At 43.9% G+C, this 14719-nt stretch overlaps 1 protein-coding gene across 1 annotated transcript; it reads right to left on the minus strand.

The window, feature by feature from the left end:
* Positions 1–1602: 1602 nt before the first annotated feature.
* Positions 1603–14514, minus strand: wasf3b (WASP family member 3b). Its single transcript, XM_061093775.1, has 9 exons — positions 14446–14514; positions 8924–9080; positions 6526–6660; positions 6122–6275; positions 5070–5187; positions 4602–4783; positions 4227–4502; positions 3204–3520; positions 1603–2826 (listed from the first exon to the last, which is right to left on the minus strand). Exons 2-9 carry the CDS (start codon positions 9054–9056, stop codon positions 2669–2671), a joined length of 1473 nt encoding a protein of 490 aa, XP_060949758.1. The 5' UTR covers positions 9057–9080; positions 14446–14514; the 3' UTR covers positions 1603–2668.
* Between the last annotated feature and the right edge of the window lie 205 nt (positions 14515–14719).

A 14719-nucleotide genomic window follows, 5' to 3' on the forward strand; every position in this document is an offset into this window, starting at 1 on the left:
GAACGCCCGGTCCTCGTCCTTCTGTCCTTGGATCAGGTTTGTGGGGGGGGGAGTGAGCACGTCTGAGTGTTGGAACGCGGCCCGTGTCTGTGAACTTGTGCACCGTGTCAGACTGAACCTTGCAGTTTCCCAACAGGTCAGACTGGCACATCACAAACCATCACAAACTCTTTATTCCTTTTACCTTTTGGAGAGAGAACAAAAAAAAGTCTATTTTGTTATATTCATTGAGAAGTTCTATTTTTTTCCCACTTCGGTCTTTCAGATTCTGATGATGTTGTACGATACTAACGGCGCTGTAAAGCCTTTTTTTCCTGAATGTAGTTATAATCAATCTGAGTCATTTGTTTCTGTATATAACGCATGCATAAAAGAGGGGAGGGGGGGGGGTTTATGACTTTATACCACCGTGCATGGTGCTACCAAAGCCAGTCAGACCAGAGGGATGAGTTGGGTCGCACCATTTAAAAAAAAAAATTTGTTTCGACTGACATTTCTTCACATCAGCTGCCAATGTAGAATGAATTCTGTTGGGTTTCACTTTCCCTCGCCTCAGTTTGCACCGGTTCAAGGACGATTGAGCAGATTTTGGGCGACACACACGAAGGGAAGAGAAGAGAGATGGTACACGACCTTCTCTGATTGGTGAATGTTTTTCCCACCCGGTGCAGCCAAACAATATCGTCGAGATTATAATTTATTCTTTGAACGCGAGTGGACAAGGGCTTTGTATCCACGAGTGGTGAAGGACTGAGATGTTGGATGTAAAACTTCTCTGTACACACACACACCTGCTCATCTGCTGAATGGTTTCACCCGGTCACCGTGCACAGACGTGTACGACACAGCCGGGGGTTTGAGAACGTGTGTAGCCAGCGATGGGCTGTTCCACTGAGGGGGGGGGTGTCTCTCCGGTGGTGACTAATCTAGAGCTAATTATCAAAACACTTAAGGGCCTGTGAATGTGTGCGTGTGTGTGCGTGCGTGTGTGTGTTTGGGGGTGGGGGGGTTGGAGCCACAGTCACAGCATCTTGTGTAGACGTATGCGTAGTTTTCAATGTGAAATGCACTTTATTTTTTGGATGAAAATGGCACAACAAATTACTAAGTATCTGCAAAAGGAAACGTATTAATGATGATAATCAACATGCACTAACTTAACGGAGATATTGTACAAACGTGTGTGTGTGTGTGTGTGTGTGAACGTGGTGTCTATTTTTCCAAGGTGTTAGTTGTACTTTTTAATTGCTTTGGTTAGTTCACTCAATTGAGAGATCTTGTTAATTTTGTATTAAAAACAAACATGTGCTGTTCATAAAACTCCTGCCTCGACTCATTTGTTCATCCTCGCCCCGGCTCCCTTATTCACACTCGTCTGTTTCCCTGGCAACTCCCCTCTTAGTTGTACTGTTACCATGGGAACTGAAGTCTTGAAGCCAGGTACGTGTCGACAGCGGAACAGGAAAGAAACATGGCAGCCGACCGGGATCCTTCATTCAGCATTTTATTTTTTTCTCTGGGTCAAAGGTTACACAGCTCACACTAGCATATACATTACGTCCCCCCCCCCCGCCCTCACCCGTACCCTCCCTCCCTCCCACACAGCAGTGAGCGATTGCAGACGCAGACGGCTCAGTTTTCATATTTATGATCAATAAGACTTTTTACATATCGCCTTCTCATTCATCTTTACAGCGGAGAATTAGGGCCATGTCCAAGAAAAGAAATCTAAATCTTGTTTTTTCACTTTCACTGCCCCTTTGAATATATCGGCAGGTTCCAGTAATGTACAGCGTGGTTCTTTCTTCAGAGGAACAGTTTCTTACACAATCTTTTCAAAGTCCTGATTCACATGATAATGTGCTGCTGAGGAGCCAACAGAAGTAACTTGTCATTTGTGAACTTAATACTATAGCACAACTTAACAAGATGCTCAACATTTCTCATTTTAACGCAGGCAAGAGGACTTTATTCTCTTAATTTAGGATTTTATTCAGTCTTTGTTTCCACCTGTAAGTGGCCCTAATTCTCCCTCCTCCCTTCAGACGCTCCTCCATCTTCCACTGACTGCAGCTGCCACTCAGCTCGTCCGGTTCTCCTTCGCCTCCGGTTATTTCCATCTACATGTTAAAAACTCGCCCCCTGATCTATGGCATACGCAAGTGTTTGAGTAAAAACATTAAAAAAAGACAAGTACATTGGTTAGCTCAAGAGGAAAGTTTCTAATTCTCCTATAACTCTCTCGAGCTCCGACTATACATGAGATTAGCACCTTCACGCGGTGTCTAAAGTGTTACGACAGGCAGAGAAACATCCACTGGGGTGTATTCACAATGCTTTGAAATATAATCAGCAGACTGAATGTTAGTGGTCAGCATTAAAGTCTATTACTAGTCTCTTTACAGTGTTTATGCAACTTGAATACACTCCCAGATTTCCAGTTTTGGACCTTTCAGCTTATATCAACCTACAGCATGTGATTGTGTGTAGGTGTAGTAGTGTGTGTGTGTGTGTGTTTGTGTGTTTTCAGCGACAAAATGTGTGATAACCCGTGGGCGTTGTACAGTGGGCATTCCTTCAAGTGAGTGCGAGATCGACCGGTTGTGTGTCTTCTTCTCGTTGTGTGTGTATCTTCAGTGGTTATTATCCCGTATTTTTTTCGCGTGTGTTAATCGGACCAGTCGTTCTCCTCCAGCTCGGAGTCGTCCTCGGAGTCGGAGTATTCCACGGCGATGCGTCGGGACAGGATAGTGGCCACGTCGTTCCCGACCGGCTCCCTCTTCGCCTGCTGCTCCTGCTGCTCCTGCGTCTTCTTCAGCTGGATGCCTGCAGCAGAAATGGAAATCAATGTTTTAAACTTTTCAGCTTTTAGAATGAAGCTAATTATGTACATTGTCTAAAGTGCATTTACAACAGATAGAATGGTCAATATATTCAGAGCCACTGACTAAAGCCGGATCTTTACCTTTTTTTCTGTTATTTAAGTGTCACATAAGCTTCGAAATTGGATTCAATATTGTACAACAATTCTATGAATATTTCTCTATCATTGTTTCTATAAATGTTCTGCAGAAAGGTTTGAAAAAGGTATGTTGTTCTAAAGAAGATCCATTAAAATGGGACACACACAAACACACACACACACACACACACACACACACACACACACACACACACACACACACACACACAGTGGGTCTTACCCATACGTATAGCAGCCAGCAGGTCGCTGCGGGCGTCAGTGACCCCGGCGGCCTCAGCGGGCACAGAGGAGGTAATCTTGCGGGCTGTGAAGTGGGAGGCACCAGCTGGAAGGGGAGGGGGTGGAGGGCCAGGAGGACCAGGAGGTGGAGCCAACTGGATTCCAGACATAGGTGGTGGAGGCAGAATGTAGCTGCCGACAGCCATGGAGCCTGGAGACATGGGACCTCCAGGAGGGGAGGCGAAGGCAGTCTGGGCAGAGGGGATGAGAGGAGCTGGGGGAGGGGGCGGAGGGCCGGTGTTTGCATATCCATCGATACTGAAGGAAGGACAGAGCAGAAACAGACGGGTTAGAAAACAGTCACAGTCTGTACTTGATATTATTGATGCTGTCATAAGTCAAGGCAACAGGGTTGCTTAGAGACACTAATCCACTAGGTGGCAGCATTATCTCAAAGTGAAAACATCATTTAATACCAATGTACTGTGAGAAACCCTCTTTTAGGAGTTGTCACATTTATTTCTCTTTTGTATTTTTAAACATTATGTACCTTATACTGCATATATTTTACTCATTATTATATACTCTATTTTCCTATTGCACCATTGTACTTTTTAATGTATTTATTGTTTTATACAAAACAATTTCTAGGATAACAAATTCAGCACAAACTGATTTACAGTTTTCTTCATCACATTTGCGTTTCTGGCAGTAAATCAAGCCGTCTTAATGAATTGGGAAAATAAGAACCAGTAGTTATTCAGATGATGGAAATGAAACCGGTTGTTTCCTCTCGCAAAAATGTACTTAACAAAATCAATAATATAAAAACATAAAGAATTAAAAATGAGAAAGGAGGAGAAACAACTAACATGTAGGAAATAGATTGCATGATTTGAATTGGGACGTTTCCTTATCGGCAAAATCAGAATTAAAACTATTACTCTATAAAATCATTATATGTATTGCTATAAATAGGAAGAGTGATAGAGTTTGATAGTGATAGTTTGTCTCATATGTTTACCTGTAGTCCACAGGCGGGAGAGACATGGAGCCGCCGTTCATAGCCTCGCTGGGCGGGGGGGGCAGAGGGACCTGGTGGTGGTGAACACGGCCCAGTGTCCCGCCCTGATAGGCCATCATCGTCCTGCCCCTGGCGTCATGTTCGCCTCCTCCACGAGCCGCGTGTCCTGCAGCCATCTGAGCGGCCAGGATGCTGGGCGGCGGGCCGGAGTAGGTGTGGGCGTGGCCAGCGTGGTTCATGGCGTTCGGGTAGTGGTGCTGATCGGCACCATGACCCCTGATAAGAGGAGGGATGCAATCGAGGAGAACTTGAAGAGCTTGTTTCCAGTCGAGATAAAAAATGAAGAAACACAAGGGACTGTGTGTGTCCACTCACCTGTTCTCTGGGGACATGGAGCCCTCCGAAGAAGCCCCTCTGTCTCGGTGTATGGTGTGTCGATGGTCGGGCCTCAGCTCCTTGTCCAGAGCCATCATGTTCCACTCCTGTCGACGGTTCCTCGCCTTGCGAACCTTCTTCACCTCCCTCTGTAATGTCCCGTCCACACAACGACGCTGCTCCTGGAAGAAAAAATCAAAGAGAGATTTGTAGGATACTTAGGGCTGTTTTATGTTCATTATGTGAGTTAAAATGAATTGCACCGGAAATCCTTTTAGAATTAGTTGGACATAATGTAAAGACCCCCTAAAAATGATGAGGTTTTTACATTATGTCCAACTTATTCTAAAAGGGAGGAGGAGCAGCACCCGTAGTAGGCAGGAATCTTAAATTTCAACCAAAATAGACTGTAATCTTGGCACATTGAACCATACGATGATACGGGAGATGCTTGTGACAGAGCTGTACCTTCTGCTTCCTTCTCTCTTTCCTCTTGTCCTCTGTGTCCTGCAGCATATTTTCCTTCCACAGCTCAAAGAAGTACGAGGGATCAGTGTAGAACTTAAGTGCATCCTTGTCGTCATCCCTACAGAAAGAGACACCCAAATGTTAAAGAGGAATACAAAAGTAAGTATAAACAAATCTGTATGAAATAAAGTCACCGCGTTGTCCCTGTTTAAGCAGAAGTTTAGGTTTTGTGGTATTTTTGTGAATGTGCGAATACTGGGTCGGGGAAAACGTGAAGCTGTGAATATTGAAGAAAAGTGAAGGAGGCTGATGGACAGGGGTGAAATCGTGAGTGGGAATCCTCTGCTCTTATGCACAGAGTGAAAACGACAAGCTGAAAAAGAGGAGAGGGGGAGAGATAGAGAAAGTGTAGAGAGAGATAACTGAGCAGTGTTGTCAGGGCTAGGAGCTCGATTCCCACTGGAGCCAGTCACGCTAAATATGTAATGCACCTAAAGTACTGGAAAATACAACTGCATGAACGCAGTGACCAAGACTGTGAATGTAGGTCAGACTCTAGTGAAAATAGAGAACTTTTAAAGAGGATTCTGCATCAAGTTAAATTTAGGACTTTTTCCAGACCTTTTTGATGCCACACAGATTCAGGACCAGCCAAAGTATTAAAATATGATGCAGAACCATACAAGATAAAAAGGGATCGGAATTGTATATTATTATAATATCACATTTTTGTTACTTCCTTATAGTGTAGGGCAATATTTCTCTGAGCATCAATAGCTGAATGGACTGATCATTTAAACTTATTTGATTTTTTGTGGACTTTTGTGGAGTTAATATTAAACCTCTGACTACCATATATGGACTTTTTGTACTGAACCAGAATTTTGTGCTTTTTAAGTAAAACGGTTTTATTTTAATTAACAATTGACCAATTTGTACAAAAATCGTATGGTTTGAATTTGAGATGTTAGCTTAATAGTTGTATAGATAGAGGTTTTGTGTCCTACATATCACTCGGGGGGTGTGGAGGACAACAGACGGACAGCACCAACCTGTACTTGGACAGGATGCTGAGCGGCGGAGGCTTGTCACTCAGGTTGTACATTTCTCTGACAGGAATGGGCACGCTGCTCTTGGACACCACCTGTTGGTCCTGAATGGTAGAGCTCTTGAAGGCCTTTCTCATGTTGATATCTTGCAGGGAAACTGACAGGAAAAAAAACAGGAAGAGAAAACAAATGAATGGGCGATAGGAAAAAAGAGATAAATTAATGGAAAGCGACATTTGCAGGGTCACAAAGATAAATTATCCCTGTTGCATCATTCAGTCACGTTATGGGTGGAAAACTCTTTGATGCATTTTAGTGGAAAAATACAGAAAACATAAGGCTGACACTTCCGCAGTGAGTAATGACTCTCTGCCCCTTGTGCCTCTGACCTCTAACCCCTGACCCACCTTCCTCCACTGTGGAGTCCAGCTGCGTGACCTTGACGGCCAGCCGGTCAATGCGGTCCTGGAGAGAGTTGGCACGCAGGTAGAAGGTGTTGGCCTCATTGAACAGCTCGCCAAATATGTCCTCCGCATGTCTGCCTGCAAAGACGGAGAAAGGGACGGGAAATCAGAGGGAAAGAAGGAGAAATCATTATCTGGGGTCAAGTGAAGTCCCCAGAGACCGAGGACAATCAGTCAATACCTTGGTAATGTAACACAATGTGAAACCAGAGTCTGAAGGATCTGTGCAGGAATTGAGGCCTCATACGTTTCCATAAAGAACATTCCTCATGAATAATTTAAAATGATCTGACTATTGATTGTTCAAATTCTACTGTGCATACGTGTGCAGCTGTAAAAGGCAGGAAATTAAACAATACTCTGCTGTGGATGTGCCAGTGAGCAAGTATCATTGTTATATTATTCTTGTGTAGCCGGTCAGTGACACTAGTTTTCAAGAAGAAAAGACTATTTCTTGCTGCTGAGATGCAGATATTCAGAAGTAGCACGTAGGAGAACTGATCAGGTTTCAAATTAAAAGCCAATAGTGTTTATTTTGATTTCTAATTAAGAGATATGATTGACTCCAGGGTTCTACACATGTGCTAAAGGTGGTGCTGGTCCAGGCAGATAAGAAAACACTGTGTGAAACTGAGGCTCAGTGGTGGGATGTAACCAAGTACATTTACTTCAATACTGTACTAAATGCGCCCTGATTTTAATTATTGTCTGGGGAATTGGTGATAGAAAAAAATCTAATGTGTTCTTCCCTGATCAATACTACATCTTTCATATGTTTCAAACATAACCCCTTGCCGCAGAGGTAATGATGTACCTGACTGTTGCACTAGGGAATAGGTTTCACTCAGAAAGGTCTTTGACTTTTAATACTTACAGTATATTTAAAAGAAAGTACTTTGTCTATTTATTTGTACTTATTTGTAACTTAAGTAAAATATTTGACTTCTTCCTACCCCAAAGAAAGTGCTGTTATCTGTTGGACGGTCCAATTTACATTTTGACTGGATGACAAACATTGAGTTGTTTTGGTCCTTGTGGACATGCATGTTCTTAACCCTTGAAAGTAACCTGCTGTGGAAGAGGGTTCGGTAAACGGAGGCCTCAGCAGCAGGAGGAAGTAACCCACAGTCAAACCTGTGATTGTGAAACGCCCGTTAGTCCAGGACTATGGGATCTGCTCCAGGCTCCAGCAATCACATCCCATGGTAAAGAAGAGAACAAAACCTTTTACTACAAGACTCTAAATTATTGGAAATGGACGATCAAAGAAAGGAGCAACTTCAGCAGGCATCTAAAAACTTTGTTTACGTTTATAAAACTGTGTGTAAAAAAAGATGCTATGGCCAAAACACACTAACACATGCTACAGGCTATTTCTGTCCCCCCCGCTGACAGGATGGGCAGCGGGAAAAATATTGAGAGGAAGGAAGAATCACAGAGCCGGCATGCTGGGCCCCACAAACTCTGACCTCTCTTGAGGATTCTTATGGTGCTCGTACACACACACACACACATGCACGGTGTGTGTTGTCTGTCCATTGAACCCCGCCAGCCCTGTGCAAGTATTTATATCTAACCCACAGCTGCTGCTGAAGGGCCCACTCCCAACACAGGAACTTGACACAATGAGAGACAGACAGCAAACCAGTGTGTCCGGGCCAAAGAGTAGAGGGTTAACAGCGTGAAGGACTGGTTTGATTTTACGCTGAAATCAAAAAGAATGAACTCCTTACAGTGAGAAAGAGGGAAAATGAGAGCAACTGAGGATAAATGGGCGAAGGTCACCTGTCCCATGACTCTACAGAGCAGTGTGTTGACAGGGTATGAAACCGGGCTGTGAGGATAGATGTCCTTGGTGGAGTAACAACTCCGTCTAACAGATCTGCAGGGAATGTAACATTCAGTGTAGAACAGTTCTCCACACACTGACACAAAGAGTAGATCTGCACTGTCACATGCACACAGCTGTCCAGATAATTTCATTTCTGCGCAGCTACAGTATCTAAAAGGATTACATGTCAACGCTCCACGCTCCAGTGTGGGGCTGCTGTAAGCCGCCTGCTAGCCCAGTGACCCCAGGCCCTGTAACCACGACAACGCCCAAATCAATCTCAGCTTTAGGATTAATGATGCAAGCATGTGATCTTGTCCTATTACAAAGAGGCTACACACAGCGTGGACAGTCGTCACGCTGAAGTCACAGCCCGAGGTTAAGGTTCTGTTTTTCTGTTCACACAGAAAGCTCTTTTGGTGTTTTCTTTAGATGTTAGCAGCGTCTTCTTGTAAAGGCGACATTGTGTGTGTCTGTGTGTGAGTGTATGTGTGTGTGTGTGGGCCTTACTCAGGCTGCTGAGCTGACGGATGATGGAGGAGAGCGTGTTGTTCATCACACACTCCAGCTCGCTGCCGATGCCCACGGGGAGCTCCCCCCGGCAGAGGTGCCGGGGCTCGATGTTCCTCTTGACCAGCGGCATGGTGAGGCTGCACACTGGCACAAACTGGGAAACAAGCACAGACTGTGTTAGACACGGATCCCAAGGTGAGAGAGAGAGTGTGTGTGATGGAGAAACAATGTGTTCACAAGCATCCGCTCTGCTGAAGCGACCATGAGCAAGACCCCATCATCAGTTTGGAAATACATATAAGCAATATTGTGATAAGAGGCTAGATATTGTGTATTAAGCCTGCAAATAATATTTATTTCATATTAATAAAACTGCTGATTGTTTTGTAAATTCATTGATGACTGATCTGTATATCAAGTAAATGAATGTCGTAGTCTTAAACACAAAGATATTAAACTTCTCATCAGACAAGAAAAAAATATCTATTTGTAAAAGTTGAGCCTGAACATTTTGATCGGAAAAAGTCAAATAAATAATCTAATAAATATCTGAATAATAAAATAGTCCCTTATTATATTTCTGGTGATTGAATAGTAGCTTCAGCACCAGGTAAATTACAGGCATACATTGAGTTGCCTGACTGAAATAAACAATAGAAGTTAGTTGCTTAGTCACGCACAAGGTTTTTTAACCCAGAAACCACATCACAAACCCCCATATCATAAGTTACAGTGCCATGCTCGACATATTGTTATATCCGGTCCCAAAGAGAACGTGAGTCGAAGACAACTAATAACCAATTGTAAAAACCCTTCAAAAAATATCACCTCTATATTCATATAATTATTTGCAAATCTGTATCTTGCAAGTTCATATTTGAGGATATTGTTTGGAGTAGTGTTGTCGTATTGGATTGCTTTTTACTGTAAGGTGTATATTTAGAAAAACAAAAGCAAAACATTATGGAGGGTGAGCCTGAGGACAGAGAACCAACAGTGATGATCAACAGTGTCCAAAGCCAGAAGACTTGTGGTGACCAGCAGAGATTAAAGCATTAGGGATAGGAGAAGCCAGCGTGCCAGCTAATCCCAGGCCGGCTTGTCACTTGCCCAGCTGGAAACACAAACACAGATTCATGGACGTGTTCAACGCCAAACAACACTGTTGGTTATGGGCTACAGTCATTTGGGAGAATTAAGAGCAGAAATGTTTTCATCTAAGCCCATAATCGCAGAAACTTTGAACATCAAGCTCGGAAATTAAACCATGATTAGCTTCCATCCGACCCTCCGACCCTTCTGTAGCTCAGAGGTCTACAGATGATGTCCTTCAAGAAGAAAGAGAAACCCCAGGGTTAAGTGAAGCCGCCATCTTATCGGCTCTTCTTCCTGCTTCCTGTTTTTGTGGTCTCAGTCTGGACTGTTTCCTGGTCCTCCCAGTGTCACATCTCTCCTTCCTGTCCAAACACTTGGCACGAACAATGAGGCTACGGCTCAAGAAGCAGCCAGGAGGACAAAACAGCGAGACAGATGGATCCATGCACACATACACACACACACACACACACACAGACACGCCTTTTTCCACTAATGAAACTTTCACATGTTATTCTCAGACTTGCCAATCAAATAATTGTATGCTTATTAGCAATTCCAGGGCTTTTACTGTGCAGCTACGCCAAAACAAAATAGAAAAATCACTTCAGAGAAAAGCAGGTTGGAAAGACACAGGCTCTGGCAGTCTGACAGAAGGCTAATAATAGTCGACAGGTACTGGAAACACAAGTCATTCTGTTTGGGCTTTGGAGGAGCAAATTAATGAGCACAAGAAAATAGGGTTTAAAATTCTTATTAACCAATAAAAATGACACAATATCTATATTTGTATGACTATACTTCCCCCCTCCACCCCGGCTTGGACTGCCACACCCCCTCCTCCAACCACTGAACATTTGAACATTCGTACATTGCACTGACTGTTACTTTGTTTTTTTTATACTGTATTATCCTGCCTATAGTGTATTCATATTTATATATATTTATATTTTTAGCCTGCTCATAGTGTATTCATCGTCCCTATATCTTTCAATTCCTGTTAATTCCTGTTAATACTGTTATATTCCATATATATTTCTACTGTACAGATCCTATTTATTACATTTTCACTTTAATATGCACAATACTCTGCACTTTACTGCCTTTTTTTGCACTTCTGGTTAGACGCTAAACTGCATTTCGTTGCATATGTACTTGTACTGTGCAATGACAATAAAGTTGAATCAAATCTAATCTAATCTAATATTTTAGTCTTTGTAAATCCTTCTGAACGACAAGGCCAATGACCACCTGCAGAGGCCTCATTTGGCCCTGTTCTCTCAGCTAGCTCCGCCCCCCTGCAAACCCCTGACAGCCTCACGCCACAGAGAGGAAACAAAAGGGTGAAATTACGCCATATTGCCTCAGACGACAGACAGTGGATAATGTCTGGCTATGGAGCAAAAGAGCGGCTTGGGGATTTAAGGGGTCTGAACTCTGCATAAACATTTTTGGAAATACTGCCCTCCTTGTTGCACTGGAAGGAGATGATGCAAATGAGAAGATTGCGTGTTTCTGCTTTCACTGTCTGGCTGGAATGACAATCACATCACTGAGGCGAAATAATGAGGGGCTTTGGGGGGGGGGCTGGCGAGGGGGGCTGGCGAGGGCCTGCTTGTGAGAAACCAGGGGAGAGCACAGAGAGGGGAAAGGAAGGGTGCATGGGATAAGAGCGTGTGACAAAAAAAAGAGACAGTGAATGAGAAAGTGCGAGGGAGAGCGAGAATGGGTGGTGTGTAACATTGAGAGGTGGACAGATTGTGTGTGTGTTTATGTGTGTGTGTGTGTTTGTGTGAGGGGGGAAAAAAGAGTGTGTCGGATGGGGGAGGGGTCCGAGCAGGGACCTCGGGGAAGCCACTGAAAGGTTCCCGGGACAATAGAGCTGCGTTCACAAGGCAACAGCACTGGCTCTCCCATGCATCCTCCCCCTCTTCCTCCTCCTCCTCCTCCTCCTCCTCCTCCTCATCCTCCTCGACCTTCTTTAAGGCCCCCTATACTCTTGTAATGAAAGCATGAAAAAGTGAGTAAGCAACCCAGGAGTGTGAAAGGGAAAGCAAACCTCAAACATCTCACCCACGGCATCAGAGAGCACATTAGCTTGTGCTCATTGTCGGTCTTTTGTGTTTGGATGAATTATTACAACCCCATCACGCACACACAGGCAAACAAACATACGCAAACACACCAGGTAGCCTCTCAAGCGTCCCATCAGCAGCATCTAAACAGCCTGTTCAGCAGCAAAGCAACATCTGGGATCCTCGGAGGGTTGAAGTTCAGAGTGAAACCCACTTCCCCCCCAGGAGAGGCCTTTACTACAGACCTGAGAACTCCATTAAGAACTGAAAGAGGGAGTCATTACAGATTTATGAGCCCAGTACAGCTTCTTGTGTTGCAGCCTGTTTTGCTTGTTCCGAGGTTATGAATAATGCAGCGTGGATTACGTCAGGTCACACTGCCCCAAATATGAGGTAGGGGAAAAAAGAAAAAAGATTCTGCTGTGACAGCGTGCCTGTCCAGGAACGTCTCCTTGTTTTACTCTGTCGTAAAACATTGATGGTACTGTACCTGCAATGCACTCTGGGTAAAAGTGATAGTGGATCATAACGTGCACAGAAAAGGGCCTGGACGCCTGGCTTTAAGTTTCACCATCTTTTCTATAATTATACACAAAGCTAATGATTCAGAGCAAACTTTGATTAGAAACAAGCATAAATTTTGATTTAATTACTTAATATGGGATTTGGCAAACTAACCTTATTGCGACGTGCAGTATATTGAGATTTAAAAATGGAATTATCTTTACCCAGCCCATTAATTCTCCAGCATTGTTCTAACTCTTCTTGTTCCTACTGAGGATTTGTTTCCGTTTATTGTTGTTTGTTATAGACTGTACATGTATGTGTGTAAATCTATGTAAATGCACCATCATGATTAAATAAGAAGTAAACAGTGAGTAAATATATACTGGTTTCCCATTTTTTATTGCTTTCCTATGTATGTTGTATTTATTGCATTTTTATGTTTCTATGTTCATTGTATGCACCAATAATCCAGGGCAAATTCCTTGTATGTGTGAACGTACCTGGCAATAAAATACTTCTGATTCTGATTCATCATACTAATTTTTTTATTTTATTCTTTATTTCCTTCCTATTTTTAGCATAGCTTTTTAAGATGTCACCATAAATATTCAATGTTTTCTGCCCTATCCTTTTTTTATTCACCATAAATATTCTAGTATGATTAACATCGTACAAGCAAGTGTAATATTTTGTGAACTGTGGGTCTCCTACAATGAAGTATAAATTAAAAACAGGATTATTGTGACTCAAACACCGGATTCTTTAATGCAGACATGACCTAATGTTGCTGTCGTCACGGTGACACCAGCGGATTAATAGCTGACTCATCGATCAATAAATCAATACATGGATTTAGAATTCGCTGATCAATCAAACAATAAACCCAGCCTCTGTAGGTTTCAGGTTAGCAATTGCAGGAATTGATAGATTGCTTATTTTTGGTTACAATTGTGATTGTTGCATGTATTTGACACATTAAACATGTATATGTTGGTATTCATTGATAAAAATGTGCTACACACGTTTTAAATCCCACAGTGAACAGCTGCAGCTACAGATAGAGGAGGGGTCTTTGGATATAGGGTAAGCTGTCATTACAGTGTTAGTGTCTATTACTAATTTGCCATATTTCAATATTGAGCACTTTAATGAGATTTCAAGTTGAATTTGAAATAACATCATGGCATGCATTTCACTTTGTGCTGCTATGTGGCTTAAAACATGTGACATTTATCCACAAATACACACGTACACACATGATCGCACGCTGCCCATCTCCGCATGATTCACACACACACACACACACACACACACACACACACACACACACACACACACACACACACACACACACACACACACACACACACACACACAGGCGTGAACTAATGGCAACCTCGATCAATCAGTGTTCCGCACCGCCGCGTCCAGTCACGATGGATTGACCCACATCTGCTCATCCACGTCGGGTTCCGGGATTTTCTGCCAGATTTCAACCCGAACCCCGACGACCCGTTTCCCGGTGTGTGTCCGTCCAACAGCTGATTAACAAACACCGGCACCACCATTTAAATACCCCCCAAATAAACCCCTTTAAAGTCCCAAACCAGAGGAGGGACCTACCCCCAGCTCCAGGCCGGGTTCAGAGCCCCAGAGCCCGGGTGTTAGCCTCCCTCCACCGGGGGTCCGCTCCGGCTGACCACTCGGTTAGCTAGCTAGTGCCCAGGGGTCGAGCACCAAGTTGGGGCTGTAACCGGCAGAAATAACCGCGGGAATCGAACCGAATGTGATGCAATGTGTTGAATTGTGTTGTTAGTGTGTAAAAGTATCGTGGACCCTCACCAGCACTGGGGGTCTGGTCCGGAATCAGCCGGTCCGCATGTCCCGTTAGACCCTCGCTGCCATCCCGAGTCCCTCAGCCCGTCTGGACGCTCCGGGGACACAGGCAGGACCAGGCCCCGCCCACTGGCCCGCTCTCAGCCAATCACGCCTCAAAGCAGGGGATTTAACACTTGACGGGCGTTTGCTCCAGCCAATGGCGTGCCTCCACAGAAGATGAGTGACAGGGAGGCTCCCTGGACCCGGAGTGATGCTGTGAACGGAGGGGGCGGGGCTA

The sequence above is a fragment of the Limanda limanda genome, chromosome 20, assembly GCF_963576545.1.
Source record: "Limanda limanda chromosome 20, fLimLim1.1, whole genome shotgun sequence".
Taxonomy (NCBI): Eukaryota; Metazoa; Chordata; class Actinopteri; order Pleuronectiformes; family Pleuronectidae; genus Limanda; species Limanda limanda.